The sequence below is a fragment of the Papio anubis genome, chromosome 7, assembly GCF_008728515.1.
Source record: "Papio anubis isolate 15944 chromosome 7, Panubis1.0, whole genome shotgun sequence".
In the NCBI taxonomy this organism is placed as follows: domain Eukaryota; kingdom Metazoa; phylum Chordata; class Mammalia; order Primates; family Cercopithecidae; genus Papio; species Papio anubis.
The window spans coordinates 150,394,043-150,420,566 of record NC_044982.1 but is presented as its reverse complement, the minus strand read 5'-3'; the positions used below and the strand labels follow the sequence as shown (position 1 = coordinate 150,420,566).

At 37.6% G+C, this 26,524-nt stretch overlaps 1 protein-coding gene across 6 annotated transcripts in view; it reads left to right on the top strand.

The window, feature by feature from the left end:
- The first annotated feature begins 1,885 nt into the window (after positions 1 to 1,885).
- C7H15orf41 (chromosome 7 C15orf41 homolog) overlaps positions 1,886 to 26,524 on the top strand; it is a 243,501-nt gene continuing 218,862 nt past the window's right edge. For 2 of the 6 annotated variants that reach the window (XR_002523018.2, XM_017960507.2), the window contains exon 1: positions 1,886 to 2,241. Coding sequence is in view for 1 of the 6 variants with exons in the window: in XM_017960507.2 (XP_017815996.1) it covers positions 2,141 to 2,241 (101 nt within the window). In the remaining 5 variants the exon portion in view is untranslated. The remainder of the gene's footprint in view (positions 2,242 to 26,524) is intronic. The other 4 variants (XM_031668855.1, XM_031668856.1, XM_017960508.3 and 1 more) reach the window with 3 other exon arrangements.

The window sequence follows — 26,524 nt, the reverse complement described above, 5'->3', positions numbered from 1 at the left end:
GGTTGTTCAATTCAGGATCCACTGTTGGTATCGGACTTTGAGATGCCTCAGAAAGTTAAAAGTAGTAAAGTTTTTAAAAACCCAGGCTAAAAGATTCTTTGAAATGTACAATATTCCCTTTAAAAAAAAATCCTTAACCTTTGGCTTAAGACAGTGTGACTGTTTGAGGTAGTAATTAAGCATTACTGAAAGTTGGCAAGAGCACTGACGCTGGAACCAAATTTCAGGAGTTTAAATCTTACTACTGCTACTTATCCTCATGACCTCTAGAAGTTCCTTAACCTTTTTATGTCTTTGTTTATTCACTCTGTACAAAAGGGAAGAGGAAGATAATAGCAATAGTACCTGCCTCGCAGGAAGTTATGAGGATTAAGCGAGGGGAGCTTAATGAGGGGAGCCTGTAAAACAATACCTAGTAAACACCCTGTCCATTTTTATCAAGTAGTCTTACTTAGTCTATTTATTTATAGCCAAAACTGCAGTTACTTTTGCACCAACCTAATATTTCACATAGACTATCTTCTAGACAGCACGCTATGTGATCTTTTATTTGTATTCGCCTATTAATCTTAAAAACAGCCCATGCTCGGGCCAAGTGGCTCATGCCTGTAATCCTAGCACTGTGGGAGGTAGAGGCTGGAGCATCACTTCCGGTCAGGAGTTTTGCGACTAGCCTGGTCAATAGAGGGAGACTTCATCTCCAGAGAAAATTTTTAAAATTAGCCAGGTGTAGTGGCATGTGCCTGTAGTCCCAACTACTCGGGAGGCTGAGGTGGGAAGATTGCTGGAACCCAGGAGTTCGAGGGTGCAGTGAGCCATGATGGAGCCACCGCACTCCAGCCTGGGCGACAGAGTAAGACCCCATCTCTAAATCAAACATACACAGATAAAACACCCCCATGAATTAAATCAGTTTTACAGACAAAAGAAATGAGGCTTCGATAGATTAAGGAATTTATTCAAGGAGGTGTATCTAAAACTTCCAACCCAGGCATTAATCCAGGCGAAAAATTTTAAACCACTTACAGGTTCTCTAAAGTCTAAGCACCTTTGCTTTCATTTGCTTAACTTGTTGAAATCAGAAGAGAAACACAACACACGACCTTCTAAGAACCAAAGAGATTTTAGAAAAGAGATTACAGGAGGGACTGATATCCCAATAAATTGCTTTAGGAGAACTGAGATCTATTCATAATATATATGGAAAACAAAAAAAGATTGGCTCATTACTCCAAATATTTATTGAGCGCCTACTATTTTCTGATAATTGGATTACAGAGACAATAAGATGCGATTTTAGTCCTTAAGCAGCTCACTGCAAGGACTGAAAGTGACATTCTTTACTGCCGGCTGTTTGATGACGTCGGATTTGTTTCAAGTCTGCTTCTCAAGGACAAAATTGCCTTCCACGCGAATTTTGTCCTACAGAACTTGTAGGACTTCCTCAACACAAGCTAAACTAGGTTTACAGCGACCCTAGTGAGTTTTCCTGCTCGACCCACGACAGACTTGGTGGAGTGAAGACGTGGTTTCTCGGCAGGCCGGTCTCCACTCCGAGGAGCGCTCAAACTGGCGCGTTAGGAAGTGTATTCAAATCGCGCGCTCTGGCAGGGGCTTTCGGGGGCTCACGCTGAAGGATCGCGGGGCACTCATGAGACCTGCCTCCTGGTCTGTGCGTCAGGCCGCCCTGGCTTCTAGTAATTGGGAGAGTACAAAGCATTCCTTGTTGATCCTTTGATCCCAGGTAGGTGATGCCTGGGATACCTATCTACCCGCTGAAACTCTGGCGCGGCGCCTTTCCAAGGGCGGCCGCTACTTCCTGGTTGGTTTGCCCTTAACTGACATGGCGGCTAGTTGCCTTCGGCCGCACCCACTGCGGCTGCTCAGTAAGCCAAGCACGGGCACTCGGGTGTACAGCCCGCCCCCGCCGCGGAGGTGCCGGTGGAGCTTGAGACCGGGCGAGTCTCCGCCCCGCTTTTGCAGCTAGGGGTGTGTTTCTGGGGGGATTGGGGCAAACCAAGCAGGCGAGGACCCGGGCCTGTGCCGCTGTTTGCCTATCCCTCATCCCTCGGCACCAAGGCTACTCGAGCCCCAGGGTGTTTTTTCCTTGTTCCCGCCACCTCCTGGTCCCTGGCCCAACATGATACTGACCAAAGCTCAGTACGAGGAGATAGCCCAGTGCCTAGTGTCTGTGCCGCCCACCAGGCAGAGCCTGAGGAAGCTGAAGCAGAGGTTTCCCAGGTAAGTGTCCATCTCTCCCCTCTCACAGCCCTTTGCCTGCAGCAGCAGTGCCTGGGCCGCCCAGGCAGCGCTTAGGAACCACGTGTCACACATTAGTGGGGAGGAACACCCGTGTCAGGCGTTAGGAGGTCAGGGTTGGCGAAAAAAGGTTTCTTCTTTCACTCGCCTTCCGCACAAAACTCTTAACGTTGAGTTCATGGCAGCCTCCCAAGGCCTTGCAATTAAATTCAAGTCAACAGACATTTATAGAAGACGTGGTATGTGCTAGGTGATGGGTGCACATAGTAGGTGCTTCATAAATGACCAGAGGTTAATTGACAAATACTAGGAATGAATGATGGGTGGGAATATGAATTGTAGATTCGAAAGGAGGAAATGGAGAACCCTTTTCAATTGGCCACTGGAAACAAACAAGGGAGTATAGGGGTAAAGCGGCTTCATACTGTTTGACTGTGGCTTGTATTGTTGACTGTGGAATTAAGTGACCTCAAGGGCTCTCAATCCAATCAGAGAGCAGGGTACCCCAGGGATTCCGCTCTTGGGTCTTTGGCCATTTGAACAACCAGATCTGAAGTTTCTCCATATATATTATATATACACACATTCCGGGTGTATTTCATACTTCCGGCCTCCCCCAAACACTTCTTTTTTCAGCGATTTTAGAATTATCCAACTTTCTAAGAAAGGACTTTGGGAATGATACAGATTTCTAATTTTAGTGAAGTGGAAACTGAGACCCAAACATTACATGAGGAACCAGTTGAGGGCAACCAGGTCACTGTATTTATGTTGTGTTAAAAAGCAGATAATTTTTTTTAAACTTTTTTCCTAATGAAAAACCAAATCCAAACCGGTACTGTTTAGTTTTGTGGCGCTGAGCATGGTTATCCCTAATGGAGAGCTTCCCCATCCTTGACGTATTCAGCCCCCAAGCAAACATCGCCACAGAAGTAATTTCTTGAGGAAAGAGAGGTTATTGGATAATACGTATTAAAGTACAAATTGAAGCATAAGTTTGAGTTCTGTTATGACTTCACTTTTTGAAGGACTTGGTTTTCCTAGTCTGTAAAATGAAGGAGTCTCTTTCCAATATTATCCAGATTTGATTTAGGGCAATATTTATCCCTTTATAGCTTTTAGTATTTTATCAGACTTGCTAAGAAGGAACAAAATTGACATATAATTTAATTTTCTGTCCTTAACTCTTGCCAGTTCTGCACATGAACAGTGAAATGAGTAAAGACTAGTCAGCCAAGGGAATAGGCAGATTTTTCTGGGCAGTTTTAAGAGAAAGCATACATTTTGATATTCTCCTCTCACTATGTGTGCAATCACTTGCAATTTTGCTTTTCTTTCTCTTCCTCTCCGTCTTTTTCTCTTTTTCTTTCTTTTCTCTAGCAAATACCTTGTCTACATAATAAGTAAGTGTCTGTTACTTACACTTACGAAAGGTTCTCTTCCTGTGGGACACCATGCTGTCTGGCGTATTCTCTTATGCTCTTTTCTTTCTTATTCATGATATACTCAAATCTTTTTCACTTCTCCCAAATGCCATACAGGGAATAAATAACTAACTCTTCTTCCACAGGAAAGTTTATTTAGAGAGAGCTGAACTACTAATCCACAAAAGAAGGGATTAAAGAGCTATTTAGGGGTGGGTGTGGTGGCTCACACCTGTAATCCCAGTGCTTTGGGAGGCCAAGACGGGAGGATCGCTTGAGGCCAGGAGTTCAAGATCAGACTGGGCAACATAGCAAAACCCTGTCTCTAATAAAAATCCAGAAAAGTAGCTGGGTGTGGTGGCATGTGCCTTTAGACCCAGACACTCAGCTACTGCAGAGGCCGAGGTGGGTGAATCACCATATCAAGGTGATTGTTACCTTACTATATGATAATCCATTGGCCTATTTTGAACTTTGAATGGATCTTTTACCCATGCCTGATTTGTTATCATGCATTATTCCTTTGTAAAATGTTGCTTATGAGTTATGCAGATCTTCCAAATGTTGTCACCTTTCATTGTACAATATCAAAAAATTACATTTGTTAATATCATCTCTAATCTTAGCAGAAGTCTGTAAGATTTGAAGCTGTCAAGCTTGTGGTGATGGATATGAGCATTCCAGTATGTGAATTTTCCCTTGAAAGCTCAAATTTTATCATTAACAACAAATGCTATCAGTTGTTTTCCTTGAAATGACAGGCTCACGTTGTTTATTTTTGAGAAAATGTCTGCCAGATACTTAAATCTGAATAATCGTACTTGGTTATCATTCATTCAAGTAAAAATGGTGTTCCGTAGAAAAAGTAGCTAGTTCAGCTCTCAAACAATCATACAAGTGCTTTCCTGGGAGTCAACCATCATACTTTGATAAGAAGTATATGTGCTTTGTATTTACTCCAGTCATACAGAATATTAAAAGGTTGTGTATTCAAGGGTTGAGATTTAATGCAATTAATAAGTGAATAAACTTAAGTGAAAGTCTTTTTTTTTTTCCTGCACCTGTGTGGCAGTAAATACAGTGACTACTAGTACAGTTATGGTGCCTTGATTGGTGCCTTGATTTATGCTCAGGAGCTGGCAGTTTTACCCACCATCGTTTTTGTACCGTAAGTCCAAATGTGAATATAGAGCAAAAGGCAAATAATGTCTTGCTATTTTTATAAAAAGAGTGGTGTTGACCCTGGAGACCTGTGAGAGGGTCTCAGGGACTCTAAGTCCGCAGCGACACTTTGACAATCAGTAGCTAATTCAAATCAAAGGATAATTATGTTTTCAAGGGTTTTGATGTATATTGACAAATTAAAAAAAATTGTACTAGTCCTTTTACTAGCAGAGCATGGGAGTGTCTGTCTCTGCAACTTTTCCAGTATGGAGGGGAGTCATTATTTAATCTTTAATATGTTCAATCAAGAATATGTTCAATCAATCAATCTTGTAGTTAGCATTTTAAAAATTATTATAGATTGTACCTTTTTGCAAATTTCTTTTGACCATTTAATTTTCTTTTGAAATACCTATTTGGTATCCTTTGCCTAATTTTCTGTTGGCATGTTTGTTGTTATTGTTTATTGATTTATTACTTATTGATCTGCATATGTTCAGGACGTTGGTCCTATATATGCCATATTTGTTGCATATATTTTCTGAGTTGTTTGATTTTAAATACTGTTCTTCTTTGGATGTGGTTAACTTTTCAATGTATGCTTTTTTTTTTCTGACATTTTTGCCTTTATACTTCGGAAGTTCTTTTCTATCCTAATATATGAAAGAAAAGAATATTTCACCTAAATTTTCTTTTAGATTCTTTATGGCTTTGTTTTTTATTCTGAATTTTTAAATCTTTCTGGCTGAAATTTAGTGTAGTAAATGCTGAGAGGTGAAGATGTAGCTTAATTTTTTCTCCAGCTTAATTTTTCCTCTTACTCTGAATTCTGGGATGGCCTCACTTCTTCATGGCTTGTTTTCACTGAAGTTACAAAATTGTGTCTTTTCAAGTCCCTGTGTTTTACTCACTCTCAGAATCCTTCACTTTAAAATGAAGGAGTAGGATTTGGTGATCTGTGATATCTTACAACTCCGAAGTTCACCCTCATTCTGTTCTGTTCATTTCTACAGTTTTACCGTACAGTAAGTCATCATTTAATGTCTTCAGTAGGGCTTTGGAGACTGCAACTTCAAGTGAAACAATGTATAATGAGAGCAATTTCACCATATGCTAATTGTTATAAACAAGAATTAAGTTCCTGTAGCATATTTCTGGTCATAATAGCATCACCAAACTTCTAAATAAAGACCCAAAACACATCTAATATTAAACACTGAAATTAACGTGAGCTTAAACAAGATAATTATTTACCCAATTTTTGGTGAATCAGTGAGTGATGGTGGTCATAGTGGTGGTGGGTTAAATCTGAGAGTATGTCTTTGCAAAGTGAAATTTGTGAGAAGCACCTCTTACCACCATGTGTTCAAAAGCAAACAATAGCCTGTTCAACAGAGCGAGACCCTGTCTCTACAAAAAAATTAAAAAATTAGCCAGCTGTGATGGCACATGCCTGTAGTCCCAGCAGCTCAGGATGCTGAGGTGAGAAGATTGCTTAAGCCTGGGAGTTTGAGGCTGCAGTGAGTTAGGAACGTGCCACTGCAGTCCAGCCTGAGCCATAAGAATTAGACCCTGTCTCTAAAAACAAAACACAAAAAGCAAATAATAACAAATGTGGTGAGCTTGCTGAACACTTGTGTACCGCATCTTTATTGTCATTTGTTTGTATGATTATCATAGATTTATGAATTTTTGTTTTACAGTAATTTGTATTCATGCATTTATTCACTTATTCATTCATTTATTTACCAACCCGCTTATTCCAGTTTAGGATTGTGAGTGGCCTCTGGCGGCTCAGGCTGCAAGGTATGAAGCCATCCCAGCACGGGACACACTCACACACACTCCCATACTCACACTGGGACCGTTTAGACATCCCAGTTCTGCTAACACGCACGTCATTGAGATGCGGAAGGAAACCAGGGTACTGGGAGAAAGTTCACGCAGACGTCAGGAGCACGTGCAAACTCCACACAGACAGTGGCCCCACCTAGGAATCATTTCTTTAAAATTCTCATCAACTTTATAACAAAATAATGTTGAACAAAATAATGTTATTTGAACGCTTTCTGTAATGGGCCCTTTGGCACCTAAAACATAGGATATACTGCATTTGAGTACTTGCTGAGGACACGTTTATTGATTGACATTTTCTAACCTTTCTTGTGGACATTCTTAGAAGCCCCTAGTCCAATCAGCTGTTACTTATAAGGTTATGTTTTACATTATAATTTCCTGGCCAAGCACTCCATATGTATTTGATTATATGTTACTTTTGGGAGATGTTTTTGGGATAATTTTAAACTTACAGAAGAGTTGCAGAAATATGACAGAGAATTCTCATATACCCTTCACCCAGCTTCTCTTCATGTTAACATTACCATGGTATGATTGTCAAAATCAGTAAGTTAATTTTAATGCAATATTGTTAATCTACAGACACATTTTTTGAACTTTGCCTTTTTTTCACTGATGTCCCTTTTCTCGAACCACACGTTGGATTTAATTGTAATGTCTTAAGTCATTTCCAGTCTGTGACAGTTTCTTACTATTTCTTTGTCTTTTATGATTTTGACACTTTGGAAGAGTACTGGTGAATTTTATAGAATGTCCTTTCATTTCTGTTTGATATTTGTTTTCTCATTATTAGACTGAGGGTAAACACTTTTGGCAAGAGTGCCTTGGAAGTGATGGTGTGGCTTACTTTGTGCGTTACATCAGGGTCTGGGACTTCATATGTCTTATTATTGGAGACGTTAACCTTATTCATTTGATTAAGGCGGTGTCTGCCTTGATTTGTGCTCAGAAGCTGGTAGTTCTGATGTTACTATTATTATTTTTTAAATTCTGAAGCTCTTTAACAGCTTTATAATCAACAAATAAAACTAACAGTGTTTTATGATAGGAAAATAATTTTGCGACATATGACATTGGCATTGCTTCATAAGGACAAGAAGAAAAATTGAAAATGTACAGTAGAACTAGTACATTTCACTATAGAGTCTTACATATGTATTACTTGAGAGTGGAAATATAGCCATAAGTTGCAAACTTGCACTATGACTCACGAAACAGGCCTCACCTGACCAAGCTACAATTACTGACTAAACCTGAACTCTTTTATCACGAGCTTGTTAAGCCTCATGTGCTCAACCCATACTCATAAACTCTGTTCCAGAAACTGCCTAGTTGACAAAGTCTGACCAATATCTAGTAGGACCACCTCATGACTAGTTCCAGCTCCTAAAATCTTCTAGTACCTCATCCCTAATTCTTCATTTTGAGACACTCCACAGTTTCCTTGGTGTGGGATTACCTTTGAGTTTTTTTTTTCTTAATTATTACAACTGCACTGTAAAGTTACTATTTTTCCTTTTAATAAATGCCGTGTGGGGATATACTTTGAGACTATGCAGATTTCTTGTTTCTCATCACCCTTTTTCCTATTCATTTTAGCATCCATTGACTTTTTCGTGAAGCAGTTATTACTGGTGTTTGCCTAATGGTGATTCTCTATTTCTCTCACCAGAATATTCATTTAACCAGTGTCATCCACTGCTGCCATTTTATGTGAAACGATCTGCCCTACAATTAGCTGATGATTTTCATTGGTATTTATAGAGTTTTTCACCACTTATTAGCATGTGGTCTCTAATAGTGTGCTCACTATGTTTGTGGCACTATTTGGGTATTAAAACAGCAACAACAAACAGCAACAGCAATAACAACAAAAGAGCCAGGCACCTGTAGTTCTAGTTATTCAGGAGGCTGAGATGTGAGGATCACTTGAGCTCAGGGTTTTGAAGTTATAGTGCACTGTAATTATGCCTGTGAATAACCACGGTACGCCAGCATGGGCAACATAGCAGGTCCCCATTTCTGAAAACAAAATAAAACAAAGCAAAATAAATAAGGTAATGTAGTAACTAATTTTGGATAGCTTGGAGTCTGAGGAAACTAGTGTAAGACACATCCAATAGCTATAGAATATTAGAAGCCAAAGAATTGGTTGAATAGTTCAGATATGGTTAAGTAGCATTCTTAGGATTACAATACGTAGGATATACCTTGTTGTGAATTATTTTGCTAGTAGACCAAGCCCCCTGGCACAAGTTTTAATTTTTCCTTGAGTTCCCTTACCATATATTAGTTATTTAGTGGCTGTACTAATGAATTGTAAATCAAACTCTTGATACCATAAATTGCTAAACAGATAGATGTCTGTATCGTTTTGGTATAACTTTGCCCTTAGAGATCCTGGCTTAGGTTTTTCTAATGGTGTTTTCCACACTTTGAAGCATGGTTTTTTATCTCTCTTGGCCCATGTCTCCTAGTGTCTTCCCACTCTTAGATCCTGACATAGGCAACCATTCACTCATATGACGTGCTTTAAATTCCTATTCCTGGTAAGATCTCAAAAGTAATAGGTAAAAACTTGTCTGGCTGGTCATCCTGTGCTTAAACCAATGTACTTAGTCATCTTCTTGAAATCCTCACCTCTCTCTCTTTACCAGAAAATGAGTTAAAGCTGGCCCTATTGTGTATTGTGCTGTGTACATTGTGGAACTTAGTGGTTCTTGGTGGTGAACTTAGGAGTCCAATCTGGTAAGGAGTGGAGTAGCTAACAAAACTTGCTTGGGACAAGCACCACAGTTTTACTTGGCTCTCCCACTTACTTAGGTGGGTTGGTTTAATTGGTGTGCCATTGGTTATGGTTGTCTTTTCTGAACAATCCCTCCCACCCCCAATCCCTGATCCATTTTAAGATGCCTCCTTTTTCCAGAGGGAGTCTTCTATTCCATTCTTCTTGCTTCCTAGTAACAGTTTGTTCCTGAGAAATGACTTGGCTCTATCTCTTTTCATCTGAGTCCCAGTTGTCTCATCTGTAAAAGGAGAGGTGAAGTCCGACGGCTAGGAAGTGGAGGAAGCAGGATGTCGTACACAAGTAGAGTCAGGCTCCAGAATCTCATTCTCACTCTGTTGTCTCTTCTTGTTCAGTTCCTTGAGGCTGTGGTGAGGGTGAAGTGAAATAAGGCATGTGAAACAGCACACAGTGTAGAGCTCTCTGTAAGTTTTTAATGAAAGGTAAATAGGATTTTTGTTAGAAGGTAGCTGATGTACAGTAGAAGAAATGTCTGCGTAGTAACCTTTTGAAACATAAAACACAGTTTTGCTTTGAGACAAAGGGCAATAGATTTACAGAAAATGAAAATGTTTATATGGAACGGTTGTATGGCTGAACACATAAGATTTGATTATCAGTTGAATATTGTATAGTTAACAGAAACTTGCTTTAAGTATTTCACAGTAACATATAATGACACTTAAAAAGCCTTTTAAACCTAGATTCACTGATTTTTAAGAACGAGGGAGCATTACAATGCATAATTAATACTGTAGGGCTTGGTGTACTTAATTGAAATACTATTCCTATTGGCCTTGTTTCTCTCAATTGAAATGAAAGTTGATTCTCAGTTTGTGGTCAATTTTCTACACTTCTCATAATGTTGTGGTGGACCTGAGTTCCAGAATAATAAGTAAGAATAGCTCAGAAAGAGAGAGAAAGGCTTTTATCAAACTGGAAATTCTACTGATGCTTTTGCCATAGAAATAGAATTAATTTACATGATCTTTAAAATTAATATTCGTATACCCAGGAAAGATATCTAGGGTTATTTCTGTATTGATCATTGGACTAGGTAGGAATGTCTAAGAAAAGAGTATGATTATTTCATGTGTTTTCTTTAGTAATCTTTTAAAAATTTTTTTCTCTCTCTCTATATTTTTTTACTTTGTTGCTACATTGTAGCTTAGCTTTAAAGACTCTTCTGAAAGGTTATTATGTTACTATATGACTCCTTTAATTTCTAAAAGAAGCGTTGAGCTTTTATTAGATATTTGTGCATCTTTGGATTGTGTAGCTGAGAAAGGGATATGAGCTTGAATTCTTCGCAAAGGAGTAGTTGAAGAAAGCCTCAGATAATGTTATTCTGAGAAGAATCCACGTGCTATAATTATATTTCTTATTAATTTTGGGGGAAATTTTCATGTGATTAGAGTATTGGCTTCATTTTAAAAATCTATATTCAGGCATCAAACTTTAGTTTACTAAGTAATAACCCTTATCAGAATGATTGCTTGTGCAATAAGAAGAAATTATATACTTGTCTAGGGGGGGAAAAAAAGGTTCAATAGAAGTATAGGTTAATAATATTTTATTTAACTTTTGACAAAGTTTACTGAATTTGCCATTGTTTTTATTACACATTTTGTACAGTTTTGCTGTATTGGTTGAATTTTCCTTAGAAACAAAACAATCAATATACATTTTACTAGATTAAATCTGAAAAGTGACCTTAATGTATGAAGTCATGCGCTGGCATGAAGATCATATAGAATATAGGTAAAGAGTAAATGTTTCGTTATTTTCAATTGTCTTTTATTGAAGGGAGATGTTTTCAAATGTATGCTTGAAGATACGTTTCTCCTTTCTTCATTCTGCTGTCAAGTTGCTCAGACAGTGAGCTGTATATACAGCGGAGACATTTAAGCAGCTAGGGTGAAACTCCTAACTGAATGACAGTTCTCCATTTCTTAGGGGAACAGAACACAACTAGATCCTGGATTGTTTGGTCCATGGGTTTGAAGCTAGAGTAGACCAATCCGTGACCCACGTATGAAAGATGGTACATGCTGATCACAAATCCAACCCTGTTCTAGCCACTTCGAGGAACTAATACCTGCTTCACCTTTTCTTTCCTCTCTTCCCATCCCTACCCTTTCATGAAACATATAGTGAAGAGTCAGTAGTCCTTCCTCGTAAGCCAAAGCTTCTTTCATGCCAAGGAACAGCGACATGTCTTGCCATTTTCCAGTTACGCCTCTTGGCTGAAGGGTGATCTTTTCTATTCATTCTGGCTTCCTGACAGCAAGTAAAAGTTTGTTTGTTTTTTTAACCTACTGTGGTGTTCAAACTGTGACCTCCTAAGTAGCTGGGATCTCACTGAGATAACGAGGGCTTTGCAGTTTTTCATCCAAAGTAAAATGTTAAATTTTCTCAGGACCTATTTCTTTTATGTGTTTGAAATACTAAGATTCAGTTGCTAAAAAATGTTTAAAGCTATTATACTTAAAGCAATAACTTCAAGACTATGAGAATAAATATTTTGAAACAAAGCAATTCAAGTAGAGGAAAAAAGTAAGGTAGGTCCATATCTCTTAATATAGCTGTTCAATGAAATATATAAGTACTAGGTCTTTCCCTGACCAAACACCGGCCCCTGCTAATTGAGGCAATTCTGTGTGAAGCCCAGTCTTTTTCTGAGGTTGTCCTGGAAGTAGTAGTCATATCGAAGACTAAGACTTAAAATACCTGGTATATCATCACTGCCCCCCTCCCCCAACATATATCTATTTTTAATTATTTTTCAGTCACTGTTAGTTAAGACTTGTCATTTGTTCCAGGAACAAAAAAGGATGAGACATAAACTCTGAACTTGTGTTTATTCTATTATATGAAATAGGAGGCATAGCAGACGTTGATATTTACATGGTTCATCATTTAAGACTATTGAAAATCCCCAGGTTTGCAGTTAGCACTATATAGGATGGGAAAGGTCTACTCAACTTTGGGATGCTGGTGTTGGCTAAACTCACTTACCAGCAAACTGACTTGTACATCCTCAGCTCAGCCTAGTATGAATGATCCAGATTTACACTTAGCACATTTATGAATCAGTGTCTGTCATAGATATTTATGATTATTCTCAAATAGAACTTTGTTTCATCTAGGAATGTTTTAGGATGAATAGAGATGCAGGGTGAAGATTTTGTGGTTGGACATTCATGCCTGTGACACACCTTATCTTCCTATGATTCTGTAGCTTATGATGTGGTGTGTATAGGACTCTTGTAAGTGGCTTCTTTTGTGGTTGAGATCTGGGAGCTGAAGAGTCATTTGAATGTGTCTTCTACATTTACACATGAAGTTAGACAGGCACTTTTTAAAAAAAATATTGCTTCTGTCTACAGTTCTCTCAAGCTGATATCCTTTACTTAAGGTATATTACACTGCTATTTGTTTTTGCTGATAATATTGGTAGGGAAAGCTAATAAAATTTGAAATTAACTTACACTTCGAGCCCCATTTAGCTAAGGTGGTAAATGGACTGGGAATATGAGGCAGACTCTTCCTTGTATAATGTTAAAAAGTCCACAGACTCTTCCAGCCTGTATGTAACAACCTGTATGTAACAAATAGCTGTTTCCTAATGGATAAAGTTAAAATTATCTAGATTCTCATTTTCTGAGGACAACTAAAATATATAAAGATAAAAATACATTTAACCTCAAGTTTATAACATGTTCAATTTTTTATTTGCATGTTGGTGGGCGCATTTGGAACTCTCTACATGCAGATCATAAAAGCTGCTCGGGAGGGACCTGCATACCTCTCTTATTGTTCAGATTCAGTGACTTGCAAAGCACACCAGTGTTGGATCGAGATCGCGATTAGAGATAAGTTTGGTCAAATCTGTTAATGTTGCAGATGCAGAAACTGAGGGAGGAGTCCTACCCAGTGATTTGACCAAAGTTCCACATCTGGATGCAAAACTGTCCATTCATGCTTTTAAATTAGAGATCACAGACTCCCATCCCTCTAGGGGCCAGACAAGTATCAATAGCAAGTGAATAAATGAAGCTGACCTGGTTGGGATTGCAGCTAGGCGAAAGTACAGTTGTGTGTACCGACAAGGCAGTGGCCACTTTATGCCAGCCATCCAGTGCCATGCAGGAATGTGGGCCTCGTGCTGCCAGGCCTTCTACTCTTTAGAAAGCAGCTCTAGATCTGATTCTTTTTTTTTTTTTTTAAGAAAAAATAAAATATCCTGAGTTTTAAATGTTGTCAATTTGTTTGAATTTTTAAAGCACTGTGTGGGCCAACATTTTCCTGGCCAAACAGAACAAGTCTGTGGGCTGAATTTGGCCTACAGCCAATGGATGCTGGTGCTCTTTCCAGCTCGTGAGAGCTGATTGTGAGCATCTTTTCCAGACTCTACAAACCGCGACCTCATATTGGTAGCTTAAAATTCATCCACAGTGGGAGTGTTTACACCACAGAAATTGGCAAATGGTACAACCAGGGCTTCCCCCTTCTCCAGCCCCACCACCTCTCACTACCAAAGGCAGTTGTTAAACCTCACACACCACTGCATTCTATCACCAGTCTGAGACTTCTGTACATTATGGCTCCAAGGGATGTCTTTTATAGAAGTTTTTAAACCCCATTTGTTCTGATTTTTGTAGCCTTTTTTCTGAAAGAGACTCACACTACTACCATGTGTAACTCATTCATTCTTATAAGATCTTTGTGATTGTTGGGCTTTCTCCTTATTTTTCCCTTACCGTAGCTAGCATGGGAACGGGAATTCTAGTCTTGGATCTTAGGAGTACCTAGTATATTGTAAGTATTATGGTACATTCATAATGGACATTTGATTGAACTTGCCTAAAGAATGCTGCTTGATTTTTTTTTTTTTTAAAGCTATGTATACATGTCTCATTTAGAAAAATGAGTCCCTTTTAAAATTGATAAATTAGTGAAGTTTAGGGACATTACAGTGATTCTTTACTTTCTTACGAATTTAGAAATGCTCTAGTGGTACACCCGAGGATTTATCATGTCAGAAATTATTTTTAGAAAAATTCAAGCTCAGATGTTACATTTTCATTTGGCAGTTATTCCAATAAAAAAAAAAAATAGAGGGAAGATACCTAATTGGTAAGTTTCTTCACTTTTTGGTGCCTTAGAGTCCTCATTTATAAAATGGAATTGTTCTGAATTTGAAGTAAGATAGTACATGTAAAATGATTAGCATGGTTCCTGATACTACACTGGTTGCTACTGCTGTTATATTATTGGTACCATTACTTATTCATGGTTGCTTGTTGCAGTGGTGTTTATGGATGTGATAGTTAGACTCAGAATATTAGAACTGAAAATATTTTGCCTAAAACCACCCCCTTCCACGTATTTTCTTATCTACTTGTTTTTTTCAAATGCAACCACTCATATCTGGAAGCTCTTTCACTTTTTTGTCTCAACTTGGTAAGAAGGGGTTTATGCATTTATGAAAGATATTTGAGTGAGTACCAGTTTTAGACTCAGGGCTCTGCTCTATCAGGAAGTAGCTTGACTCCAATAAATATGTAAGTTCAGGTGTAAGTCTTCCAGGGCATGGAGATTTTATAGGATGCCCTAGATCATCACGTCCGTGTGAACACTGATTTTAGTGTTCAATATAGGTATTAATCACATTTGAAGAATGAGAGTTTTTAAAATGATCTTGAAGCCATTCATCAATACTGATTATGAAAAGTCCTTGTGGTAAACATAAAGGAGTTGCATACACGCTTTAAAGATAATAGATTGATTATTCCTTAAGGCTTTGGGTTTTACTAATTACGATGTATTCTAGAATGGTGCCCTCAAATCTTTCCTTTAATTTATATTATTTTTGCAGTTCTGCTGATCACATAATTGTAATAGTAATGAATTGGGCAAGACAGTAATTTTTCTCCTTTAGTTTTCATTGTATCATAGAGCCTATCTTCCTCTAGGTTCTAGATCAAAGAGAGGGTTTCAGGTTTAGACCTACTTCAGTTAAACTGCTTAGGCCAGATTTGAATAAAAGTATTAAAACAAGTGAGATGTTTTTGCATTAAAGAAAAAAAACACTTAAAAATTTCAGTGACGCTTTGAAAAAAAGTTGCCTATTCCCAAAGCCTATGGAAGCAAAAACATAATTATGCTATAGATTGTATTTTAGGGACAATTATTTGCCATATAACTATTCTGACGCATGGAAACAAGACTTGGTTAGTGTTATTTCCTCCGTTAGAGGTGTGTAAGGAGTCTAGATTTGGTTCAGAGTCATGAAAAATATTTTATTCATGTGATAGCTTTTTGGACGATTGTATTCTGCACTGTATTACAATGGCACAATAAATTGCTGAATATACTGTCTGCTGAATATGACTTTACCATGAAAAATTTGATGCATGGAGAAGGAAAGGTTGGGATATATCAACCTTTTCTGACAAGGGACTTTGAATTTTGACCTAATACAGATGACCTTTGTGCGCAATAAGAATGAGCTTAATCTTGAGGTTAAGGTTGAGGTGAATGGCAGGACAGTGTGGTGGGACTTTCACTGGCTGAAGGTGTATTGGTGCCTATGTGGCTATTGGCTAAATGGGAGTCCGGCACTTAAAACAATTTTTTTTTTTTTTAGCATTTCAAGAAGCTTATTTATAGCAGTTGTTTGGCTCTTTAATACCACCCCATTTCCTCAAAGCTCAGCTTTCTGTTTAGTTGTGGTAAGTTCATCTGTTTTTATGAAGTTTACTGTTTCTGAGTAAAGGGTATGACTGTGCTCTTATTTATTTTCTGTTCCATAGATAAGCTATAGAGAAAAAAATGTTCTTATGGCTTATGGAAAAGACAACTGACATATATAACCTTGGAACTGAAAATAAATGTTCTTTTAAGAATATTTTTTCTTTGACAAGTTGATCTTTTGTCATCTAACTTTGGAACTGTCAGGAGAATTTTTAAGCAGTTTGTGCCTTTGTCTAGATTATAATTAAGAGAATGTGTGTGAATTATTGTCTTAAAAGCATTAGATGATTTACAGAATGGCTATTGCCTTGGAAGTTCCTTTGAAGTGCATTGGCTAATACACTTACATTATAATATAATATAACATAATAAATATAATATGATGATATACAATATTTTTAAGATTTTTGCCCATGGTATCTAGAAGGAAAATTGTTTTAAAACATGAATTTCTCTATCAAATATTTTATGTTCAGATACCTCCACTGATTTGTCATAAAAGAAATTACACCTTGATGAATATCAGGAAAAAACCTGCCCATGTTATAGTACCTGAACACCTATTGAATATTCTGGCCAAATAATTGGTTGAAACAACAAATAGTTGAGGAGAGTACCGGAGACTGTAATGGAAAGAACTTCTACTCTTTTAATGGAGCCTGCAAAATATATTCCCTGGGACTGATCAGCTCTGAAGCGCTGAGGTTTGATGATTGGAATGGCAGGAAACCATGCTTTCAGGACATAACGAATTGACGAGGCCATCCATCATTTGTTAGCATACGCTGAAAACGTGGGCTATGTGTGCAGAGGCCTGTGATTTAGTAAATACTTGGGAGATGAATAGAGCTTACACACAGGGGAAGATATTGCTGTCCTTCAGCAGCCTGAGACCCAGACGCCTGCTGAGAAGGCCATCTGACGGCACATCATCAGTAACTGGCCTGTCACAGTCAGCGGTGCCCACCGACCATTGCCAGTATATTAAATGCATTTTTAATATCTGCTTCAGTAGATTTAATGAAGAAAATTTAGTTTCCATACTCCGAGCACTGCTTCCTCAAGTGTTCTAAAGAATGAACTCCTTGCCTACAATAAAAAGGGGGAAGACCATGCTGGCAGCTGGGAGAGTTGATTGAAAAGGAAACTCAAACAAAATAATTACTAACAAAAAATACGTTTAGTGGAGTTAGTATCTTGTTGATGTGAAAAAAAAAAAAAAAGCTCATTTTTTTTTAAAAGAGGTTTTAGATTAATTTTTTAGCCCCTAATTCCCTTTTCTCACAAGCCCTCTCCCTAGGAGGATTTGACCTGCTGGCAAAGGAATAGAAACCTACTGCTCTAAAAGGAAATATTAGATGGGGAATATTATGGTTTGGCATAATGTGCCAAATTTATGGATAGAAAGACTCCATTTTAAGTTACTTTGTGTTTTGATATACTACTGTTTGATTCTTAGAATTTCTGCATGAAGATATATAGTGGAGTTTTTCTTAGTTACTTCCAAATTTTTGAATATTGACCTTTACTTGTAAACTTGTTAATTAAGTAGTTTTTGCCTGGTATCATGCAGAGCAGTTCAAAATGAATGTAAAAAAAATTAGTTGCCAACTTAATATAAAATATGTTCTTATATATTTCTTAGGCTATAATGTTTCTTTAAAAATTATAATTTTTAGATGTTCTAGTTTCAAATTCAGGCAAAGTGCATAGATTCATTCTTTTTAATGAGTTTCGATACTGACATTATTTACTGCAAAACAGCAAGACAACCAATTAGATAGTTGCAAACATGCACTTTGCAGGTTCCCCCTCTTTAAAAAAAAAAAAAAAAAAAAAAAAAAACAACCAAGAAAAACAACCCAGAATATGCTCTCAGGTTCACAGAAGAAGAGGCTATGGAATGGGCCCTGTAAATCTGATTCCTGCGTGTGTCAAAACAGTAATGTATTAAATGCATATTATTATAAAAATTTAAGACATGTCTTAAACACACTTACATTTTTATAACACATGGCAATATTAAATAATACATTTCCTTGTTAGCATCTGTTTGCCGTCATTGTTGGCAAGATCTATGATTTATTACTTAAATTAATGACCAAGACCATTTTGGACCTGATATATGCCCCTAAGCTTATTACATCACTAAATAAAATAAAATGTATGCGCCTGTGACAGAGTTATTTTTATAATTGTTTATCCCTTTAAGTGCCCTATTCAGTGATTCACTGAAAGGTTCATAATGGTTGGCTTGTAACCAGAAAATAATCTCAGAAAGGTAAAATATATTTCTTGTTTAGAAATAAAATGCCAGAGTGATGGTGATGATAGGGGTCCCAGCAAGAATTTGCAACGCTCAAACTCGTTCTTCAGTGCTCTCAGTGTCCTCTTACTGAATTTTTTGATACGTAACCTCTCTACCACCATCCCAACTCTTAAGGCTATCTGTTAATGCTGGCACTCACTTTCATAGAAACCCTGCATTATGGCTATAGTGGTTTTGGTGCTCAGACATAAAGCTGTAAGGGTTAAATTATTCTGTACTTAGGATTTTCCAGGTACCATCATCACCATGCATTAAACTGAGCAAGATTATTTTCCTATTTTTAGTTCTTTTCTTTTGGGAGATTGGAACTTTACTGTTTTTGATATTGAACTCTATTTGACTTCATCGTCTTTATCTTTCCTTTCTGAGGGTGCAGTATGATAGAACCTTCCGTATTTTTACAATAACCTGTTATTCATCTAAAGTCACTCTGCTGCCTCACTTGCAATACAATATTACATGGCTTTGTGGTTTCTTTAGTCCACACGAAGTATCTCATTGACTGTCAGTTCTCCTGTGATATGATGGTAAGGTCAAGTTTTTGAGAAGCTGATGCCTTGCTTCTGGATTGTAGTATCTACACCTTGAAACATATGGAGCTTCTTTGGGTGCCTGAGAGTGTTTTACTGTGAGAAGATTATTATTTTGTAGATGCTTGGGAACAATTCTCATTTATCACTCACAAATGGACATAAAACTTATTATTGTTTTTTTGAGACCGAGTCTCACTCTGTCGCCCAAGCTGGAGTGCAGTGGTGCAATTTCAGCTCACTGCAGCCTTGACCTCCTGGGCTTGGGTGATCCTGGCACCTCAGGCTCCCAAGTAGCTGGGACTACAGGCATGTGCCACTACACCTGGCTAATTTTTTGTATTTTTAGTAGAGACAGGGTTTTGCTATGTTGCCCAGTCTGCTCTTGAACTCCTGTACTCAAACGATCCACCCACCTCTGCCTCCCAAAGTGCTTGGATTACAGGTGTGAGCCACCACACCTGACCTGACTTAGTTATTAAAAAAGATAATTTCCTTGTCTTGTCTTCATCTCACTTTTACTCCATTTTAAACAAAATAGTCCATTGGAAACAAAAGATTTTTTGCTTAGTAGTCTTTCCTAAGGCAGTTGATACAATAAAGTTTTTAATAGCTCTCCCAGACATGATCAGGCCAACAAGCATTCATGTTTTTGTTTTTTTTTTTGAAAAGCCCTGTTGACTTTGCCTTTTGAAGCTCTCAGCTCCTCTCCCCTGGCTGATCTTTTTACCATTCTTTTCATTTCATTTTCCTTGTCTTGGAGACCTTCCCCCAGATAAAACATTTTAGGAGAAAAGTGATGAAAAAGAATCTTAAGTGTGAAGAATCTCAAGTGCCACGTCTAATCTATTTCCCTCCCTTCCTCCCTTTCTCTTTTCCTCTCTCCTTCCTTCTGTCCATCTCTCCCTTTTCCACTCCCTCCTTTCCTGCCCTTCCTTTCCCCATCTGTCCCTCCCTCATCCTTTTTTTTTTTTTTTTTGGTCTCTTGAATAGTAGCTCCAGTGAGGTTTTTTTTTTTTTTTTTGCTTTGGCCATTGTAGTTACTTTTACCTGTTCATTTGGAATGTATACATTTCTCTTTTTTGCTTTCTATTTGAGTTAATTGTGAGATCCTTTGGATGGGAGCTGGGTGCTTTGCTGTGATTTGATCTTCCAGCTCTACACTGTATTGCCTAGCATAGTATTGTGTTCTTTTATGCGTTCAGTGAATTCTTGCTAACTTTCTGATGTGGGCCCGTGCTTATTTGGTGATCTCTTTTGAGGAGATGATGACTTTGAAGCATGCTTGATTTTTTTTTTTTTTTTTTTTGGCAGTGTTGTTCTAACTAGTACCCTACAAAGGACTTACTATTCTTTCCTGAAATTGTTACTTAAGCTCCCACTCTCTGGGCCAAGATATTTAAGTCCTATTTAAAAATATTAAAATATTCAGTAGGCAGCTAAGTGCTTAGTCTACTGTTCTACTTAACACTAAATGAAAGTAAAATATAACACAGACACGGAGCCATTTGTTATATTTTAGTATATGAAGCAATGGCTGTGTAAACCTTAACCTTGTAATTTTGTGAGTTCCACTTTATCATGTTAGCTGTAAGGGTAATCAAAATAAATCACGGGAGGTGAATAAATATTTTCTAGTGCTTTCTCAGTGCTTTCAGAAGTGATGCTTGATCCATGAAATTTTAGTAAGTGTATTAAATAAAACAATATGATGTGCACTGTGTCAGATCTGATAAATTATTCGGTATAGGACATTTATACAACATATGTTGAGCTGCTACGTGAACAGCCTAATGACTATAAGTTATGTTCATCTGTCTTGCCATCTTTATATTTTGTTAAAAATTGCACTATTTATATTATGGATATTTATTTATTTGTGAGTTGGGGCAGGGATAAGAAGAAGGCATAAGAAAGGTGCAGGTCAGCTCCACGATGTTCTGACAGTGATCCAGGGCTCCTCAGCTGTGCAGTGTACATAACACAGATGTTGGGGAGTCATCTGTCAGCCATGCCTCTCCTATGGAGTTAAAGTTCTAGAGGGAAAAGAATTTGACACAGTGCTGTCACTGTTACATTTTCACAATAGAAGAGCATGCAAATATTGAACCTCCTGCTTAGCAATAGTGCCCTGTCTAATGTCTGTGCTGGTTAGAATAAAAAATCATGGGTGCATCTTGGGCTCAGAGATCTGACAAAGGTCATGCTATGTTGGGCATTTGAATTGGAAATTGTCTGGACTTAGATTTTATAAAGCTCCCACTGTTGTGTGTGGGGAGAATTTCAGCAGGGTTTTGTCCCTGGAGAGGCCTCTTAGGCCCTTTTCTGTCCTATGAATGAATTTAGATGTGAGGGTTACTCCTGCCTTAAAACTGTTAAGTTCATTTTGCATACATCCCTAGAGAGAAAAACTGGCAGATGCTTTTGTCTTGGAAGTGTTTAAAAGAAAACTGCAGAGCAGGAACAAGAGAGAAAAGGGGCCCTGTGTGGAGTCCCAGAACATTTTGGAAATGGCCAATATGCAGTTTTCATCAGTATGAAGGCGGGGTGCAATATGGTGCCTGTAGCTCACGAGGGAATATGAATGTTGATTAAGCATACTCCCAGGCTTTGAAATTCTGAAAGCAGTGTCAGAATAATGGATGTTGAGCAAATGTCAAGCATTTGTTAATTTCTCTGTTATTTGGAGTTTATCTACCATGATCAATCAAATAAACTAGTGCTTCTCTCTTGTGGCATGTGTCATTGATATGGTGATTAGGTGGCTGGAGAGACCTTCTGCTTTTTTTCCAGGTAACAGATTATAAACGAGTAGACAGAGCTTTTCAGTTAAAGATTTGTTTATGGCTTGGTTTAGTAGAAATTTGTATATTGACTGAGTACTTTGGTGGCAGTGTAAAACTCCGTGGCCACATGTCAAAGACATAAATTGTGGGACCGTTTACAGCAGGAGAACTAGTAATGGAGTCATGTTTTCCATCAAAGTATAGTTTTCAGTAGTTTATGAAACTTTGATGTAAAACTGGACAAAAGAAATGGATCCTAACATTTGCAGACGGACTTCTCAATCCATTTTTATTTGTGTTTTTTCCTATTTCAGTGGTTAATTCTAAGTTACCGACTTTTATTCTTGAATAGATTTGTAAATAGATTTGTTTCATGTGATTCAACCTAATTTCTATTATTTTTAGGAAGTAATGCTACAGTGTTTTGATGTCCCAAGTAGGGGTATCAAAAAAAAAAAAGAAGTAAAAGATTCCTTTCAGCATTTCCTTCACTGTGGATTATTGTGCAGTGCTAACACTCTGCAGTGTGAGGAGTTGGTTCCCATTTAGAATGTGAATGACTTTACCAACTGGGATTTAATTAGGGGTTGAGACTAGGTACCATGTGTAACTGTCCTCTCATTGAGCATGGGGTAACTTGGACTGAAAAGGGGTCTTTACGTGAAATTTTAGTGGCTGGAATCAAGGTAGATTTGTGATTGGAGATTTGGCTTTTTTCTATCCCCTGTTTTCTTTTTGTAATCTTAGGCGTGTAGCTTACATGATTCGGATGAAGACTAGTGTAATACTTACCAACCTTGACCATGTCAAACAGGTACCTCTGTGGTCTTTGGCATGGATATTTTTGCAAAACTGGACCTACTGAGGTGATCTGTCACCTATTATTAAACCTCATGAACTTCTTTTTCAGGGGATTCCCAACTGAGCAGCCACAGGGCATTGTAAAACCCCAGTGAACTAACTACTTGTGTGATTTCTGGAGCTCTTTGGTTTTCTCAGTCTGCCATGAGGTCACAAATATGGCAGTTTCCAAAGCAGAAGATTTTTAGCTTCCTCTTCAGGCTAGGCTGCTTTATCTTAACTGTCTACATTAGACCTTTGCTTTTGGCCTTCTCTGGGACTGGAATTCCTAACCCTATGAGTAAAATCCTCGTGTCCTGCCTGGCACACAGTGCCAGTGAGCTCTACCATTGTACTGCCTCCAGCATCATAAAAATAGACAGCAGCGCTGATTGACTTTTCTAGGCTGCTCACTGAAAATTCGTCATGGACATGACCCGATCGTGGCATCACCGAATCATTAACTTGCACCATATACCAAAACACTCAGGGTTTTATTGATAGCAGCTCTCAATTTTTGCTTTGTATTCATGGTGATAAAGCTACTATGATTCCTAATTGGGATTAGGAAGACATGAAAAATCTTGTTAGGGTGTTGAAAAATGATTATGTAATAATAAGAGGGAAAGAGTTTGAATTTCACTTACTGTGAATTCTTAGGCATGTGTGCTCAGGGCGAACGCTTCCAACCACTCCGGTAGAAGGGGCTCATGGGTTTGGTTGGTGGTGTGCCCTGTGCCTGCCAGGCTATCAGCACCTGCGTCTTGTCTTCTACCTAACTTTTCTAATGTCCTCCAATAACCGAACTTTGATTTTCCCTCACATGTATCGCAACTATAAATTAATGACTCACAGTTTTAAAAGTGCTATGATGAATACTGTTTCCTGCTGGGGACACATTGTAATGATAGCAAAAACACTTTTGGGACTTCTCTTTTGGCAAGTATTTTTAGAGTGTGTGGCACAGTGTCTTTGGTACTTTTGAGAATGGAGACAAAAGGCATCATTAAGTTTGAAAAATAAGGGGGCTGATGTGACCGTAGATTCTGGAGACAGAATTGTTTTGCCATATGGTATAATTCAATAACAATAAATCCTTTATTGTATTTGTCTATATTTCTAGACTTGGTGGCCACCCTGTATTTTGGTGAGATGGAAGGTGTGACTGTGAAGCTGGTTTTCTTGTGTAGCTGGTAAAGTGGTTCTAAAGTGATTCTTAAAGACAAGTTGTATTTTTGAGCCATGGCAGCATCATTGGTGGTACATGTACAAATCCCGCTCCTTCTGCAGGATGATTACTTTGGCTAAAGATAATGTGAGTAAATTAGTTCCTTCTTTTAGCTGAAAAAGTTTATCTTGTTACTTTATCCTTATACTTAGTAAGTGCAGACTCTCCTTCGTTAACTACTGGCCCTTATTTTATGCCCGCCTTTTCTCTGTGCTCCCCAAATGCAGATTCCGCTACCCGTCTCTCTAGTGGTGGTTTATAAGGCAGACTTCTTAGAGGAAGAAGAGAAGTGAAGGGTTAGATAATCTAACTAGGCAGTTAATCCTTGAATACCAGAGTGGTAGCTCAATTTAGGATTTTCAGTTACATTTTAAAGCATTTTTTATTTGCTTAGAAAGGAAGACTATAGTAATTTTTGAATTTTATCCTATGGCTTACAAAGCATTTTCGTAAAACGTTCTCCTTTTTCCGGTGGTACTGATGGAGGGGGTTGGAGATACTTATTTATCTCTCTATTTGAGATGGAGTTTGAAATAGGACGAAACTTATTAGCTATTTATTTTTATTTTCTTTCTGTTTTTCTTTCTGTATCTTATAAGCTCCTATTCTCCTATTACATCATTGAAACTCATGCTTTTTCTCAGAATAAAGAGGTAAAATTCTTCCTTGTCTTTGGAAGGAACTTCTACCTACTGTAGAGTTGGGAGAATCACTACAAAAGGCTAAGTAAAACAGAGACAGAACCCTGAAAAAAGAGTTATTGTCCATTTATTTAGCACAGTTCCTGTGGTAGGGAGGCAACATTAAATATTATTTTAAAAACTGCATTTGTGAGACATTAATAGATGCCTTGGTTTGCTGCAAATTCGTTAAACCTTTTTTGGTAATCTTTAAATCATAGAGATAGGACTTTAAGTAACTAAAGTGTAGATAAACACTATTTAATGATCAGTAATTATATATCTGGTTTTAAAGCTGTTTCAACAAAATGTTATTGGAAGACAGATTTTCTGCTACAAATGTTAAACCCTTCGGAATATGTGGGGCCGAAAGGACTAGTTCGGGTGTGGTCTGAAACTTGGGGCAGCTTGCCTTCTGCTTCAATGCTTGGTTCTACCCGGAGGAGAGCAGTTAGACACCACTATGTGCGCTTGACACATGCAAATGCTAAATACAGTAGCAGCATGAGGTCTCTGCCATTAACAGTAATTTATGTAATGAAAGCCACCTGGCTGTTTTTTTTTTTTATAATTAATTGCTTGTAGATAATAAATTTAAATGTAATTTATAGTTTTCTAAATTTGATTACCATATAGACCCAACAGCAAACCTAAAAAAATTGTCAATTCCATAATTTTCTTCTATGACTTTTAAAAGGTACACACACACACACACACACACACTTTCAAGTAAACATCAGATGAAAATACTTTTGGAGAGCAATAAGAATGTAATCAACTCCTGTTGGTTTTATTCAAGTTGGAATGCTAATTTTGAAATAGTCTCATTACTTGAAGTTTTATATTATTATTTCAGCTGACCTTTTAAAAGTATTTCCACATATAGTTAATACACTCAGAAGAAAGTATACCTACTTAACAGTAACATAGTCAAACTCCTTTTAAAAAAGCTTTTTCCCTATTTTGTAAAATTCCAATTATGTTTTCAAAAGAATTTATATATGAAGAAAAAGCACTTAAGCATATATGATGATATTTAACATATTGTGGTGATAATAAGAGGCTCTTTGCTTAATAGATTTACCAAGCACAATATCTTAGTTTAAGATGGCTTTACGGTATTTCTTTTTGTTTATGTGACCACATATATCAGCTGCCAAAGAACTGTGTTTCCTAACGTAGAAAATATCTAAGATTCACATGGTTTAAAGAGAAAGGGGGATTTAGACCCCTGTCCCCTGTGTTTCTCTTTCATTAAAATGGAAAGGAAAGACAGAAGGAAGAAGGGAGTAAGGAAGGACATAATTTATGGCTTTATGTTTAAGATTTAACTACTGTTTAATGACAGTTATATCAGACTTTCTCAAACTTCGAATCTGATTTCTTAAATTCATGCCTCTTTCCTAAATGCATTTCTTTTAAATATCTATATTATTATTTTGTACTATAGCAGAGAAATCGTTATCATTGTCAGTGTGTATAATACTTTTGTAAAGGATTAACAGCTTAAAGAAGAATTTGAGTAGCTTTGACCTACAAATTTATAAACTGCAAAAACTTTTCTCCTTATGTGACCAGCAACATTTTTATCTCTCTACGATTTTAGTAAAGTTTATGTAAATCAATAATGCTGTTTCTGTAACTTGTATTTTTTTTTAAACCTGGAATTCTCTTTGTTCTTTGTAGAAACTCAACTAGATTATGAAAAACTTCGTTCTGTTAAATAGCAAAATTGCATGTTGACTGCTTACAGGATTGAGAGAGTCGAGTGATGAGGTTTCCGTGTTCGCTGGAATTGTCTATAGAGAATAAAAATTGTGGCTTCTGTGTGTGGTCACGGTGTGACCACCATCCATCACCTCAATAGCAGACATCAGATTTGT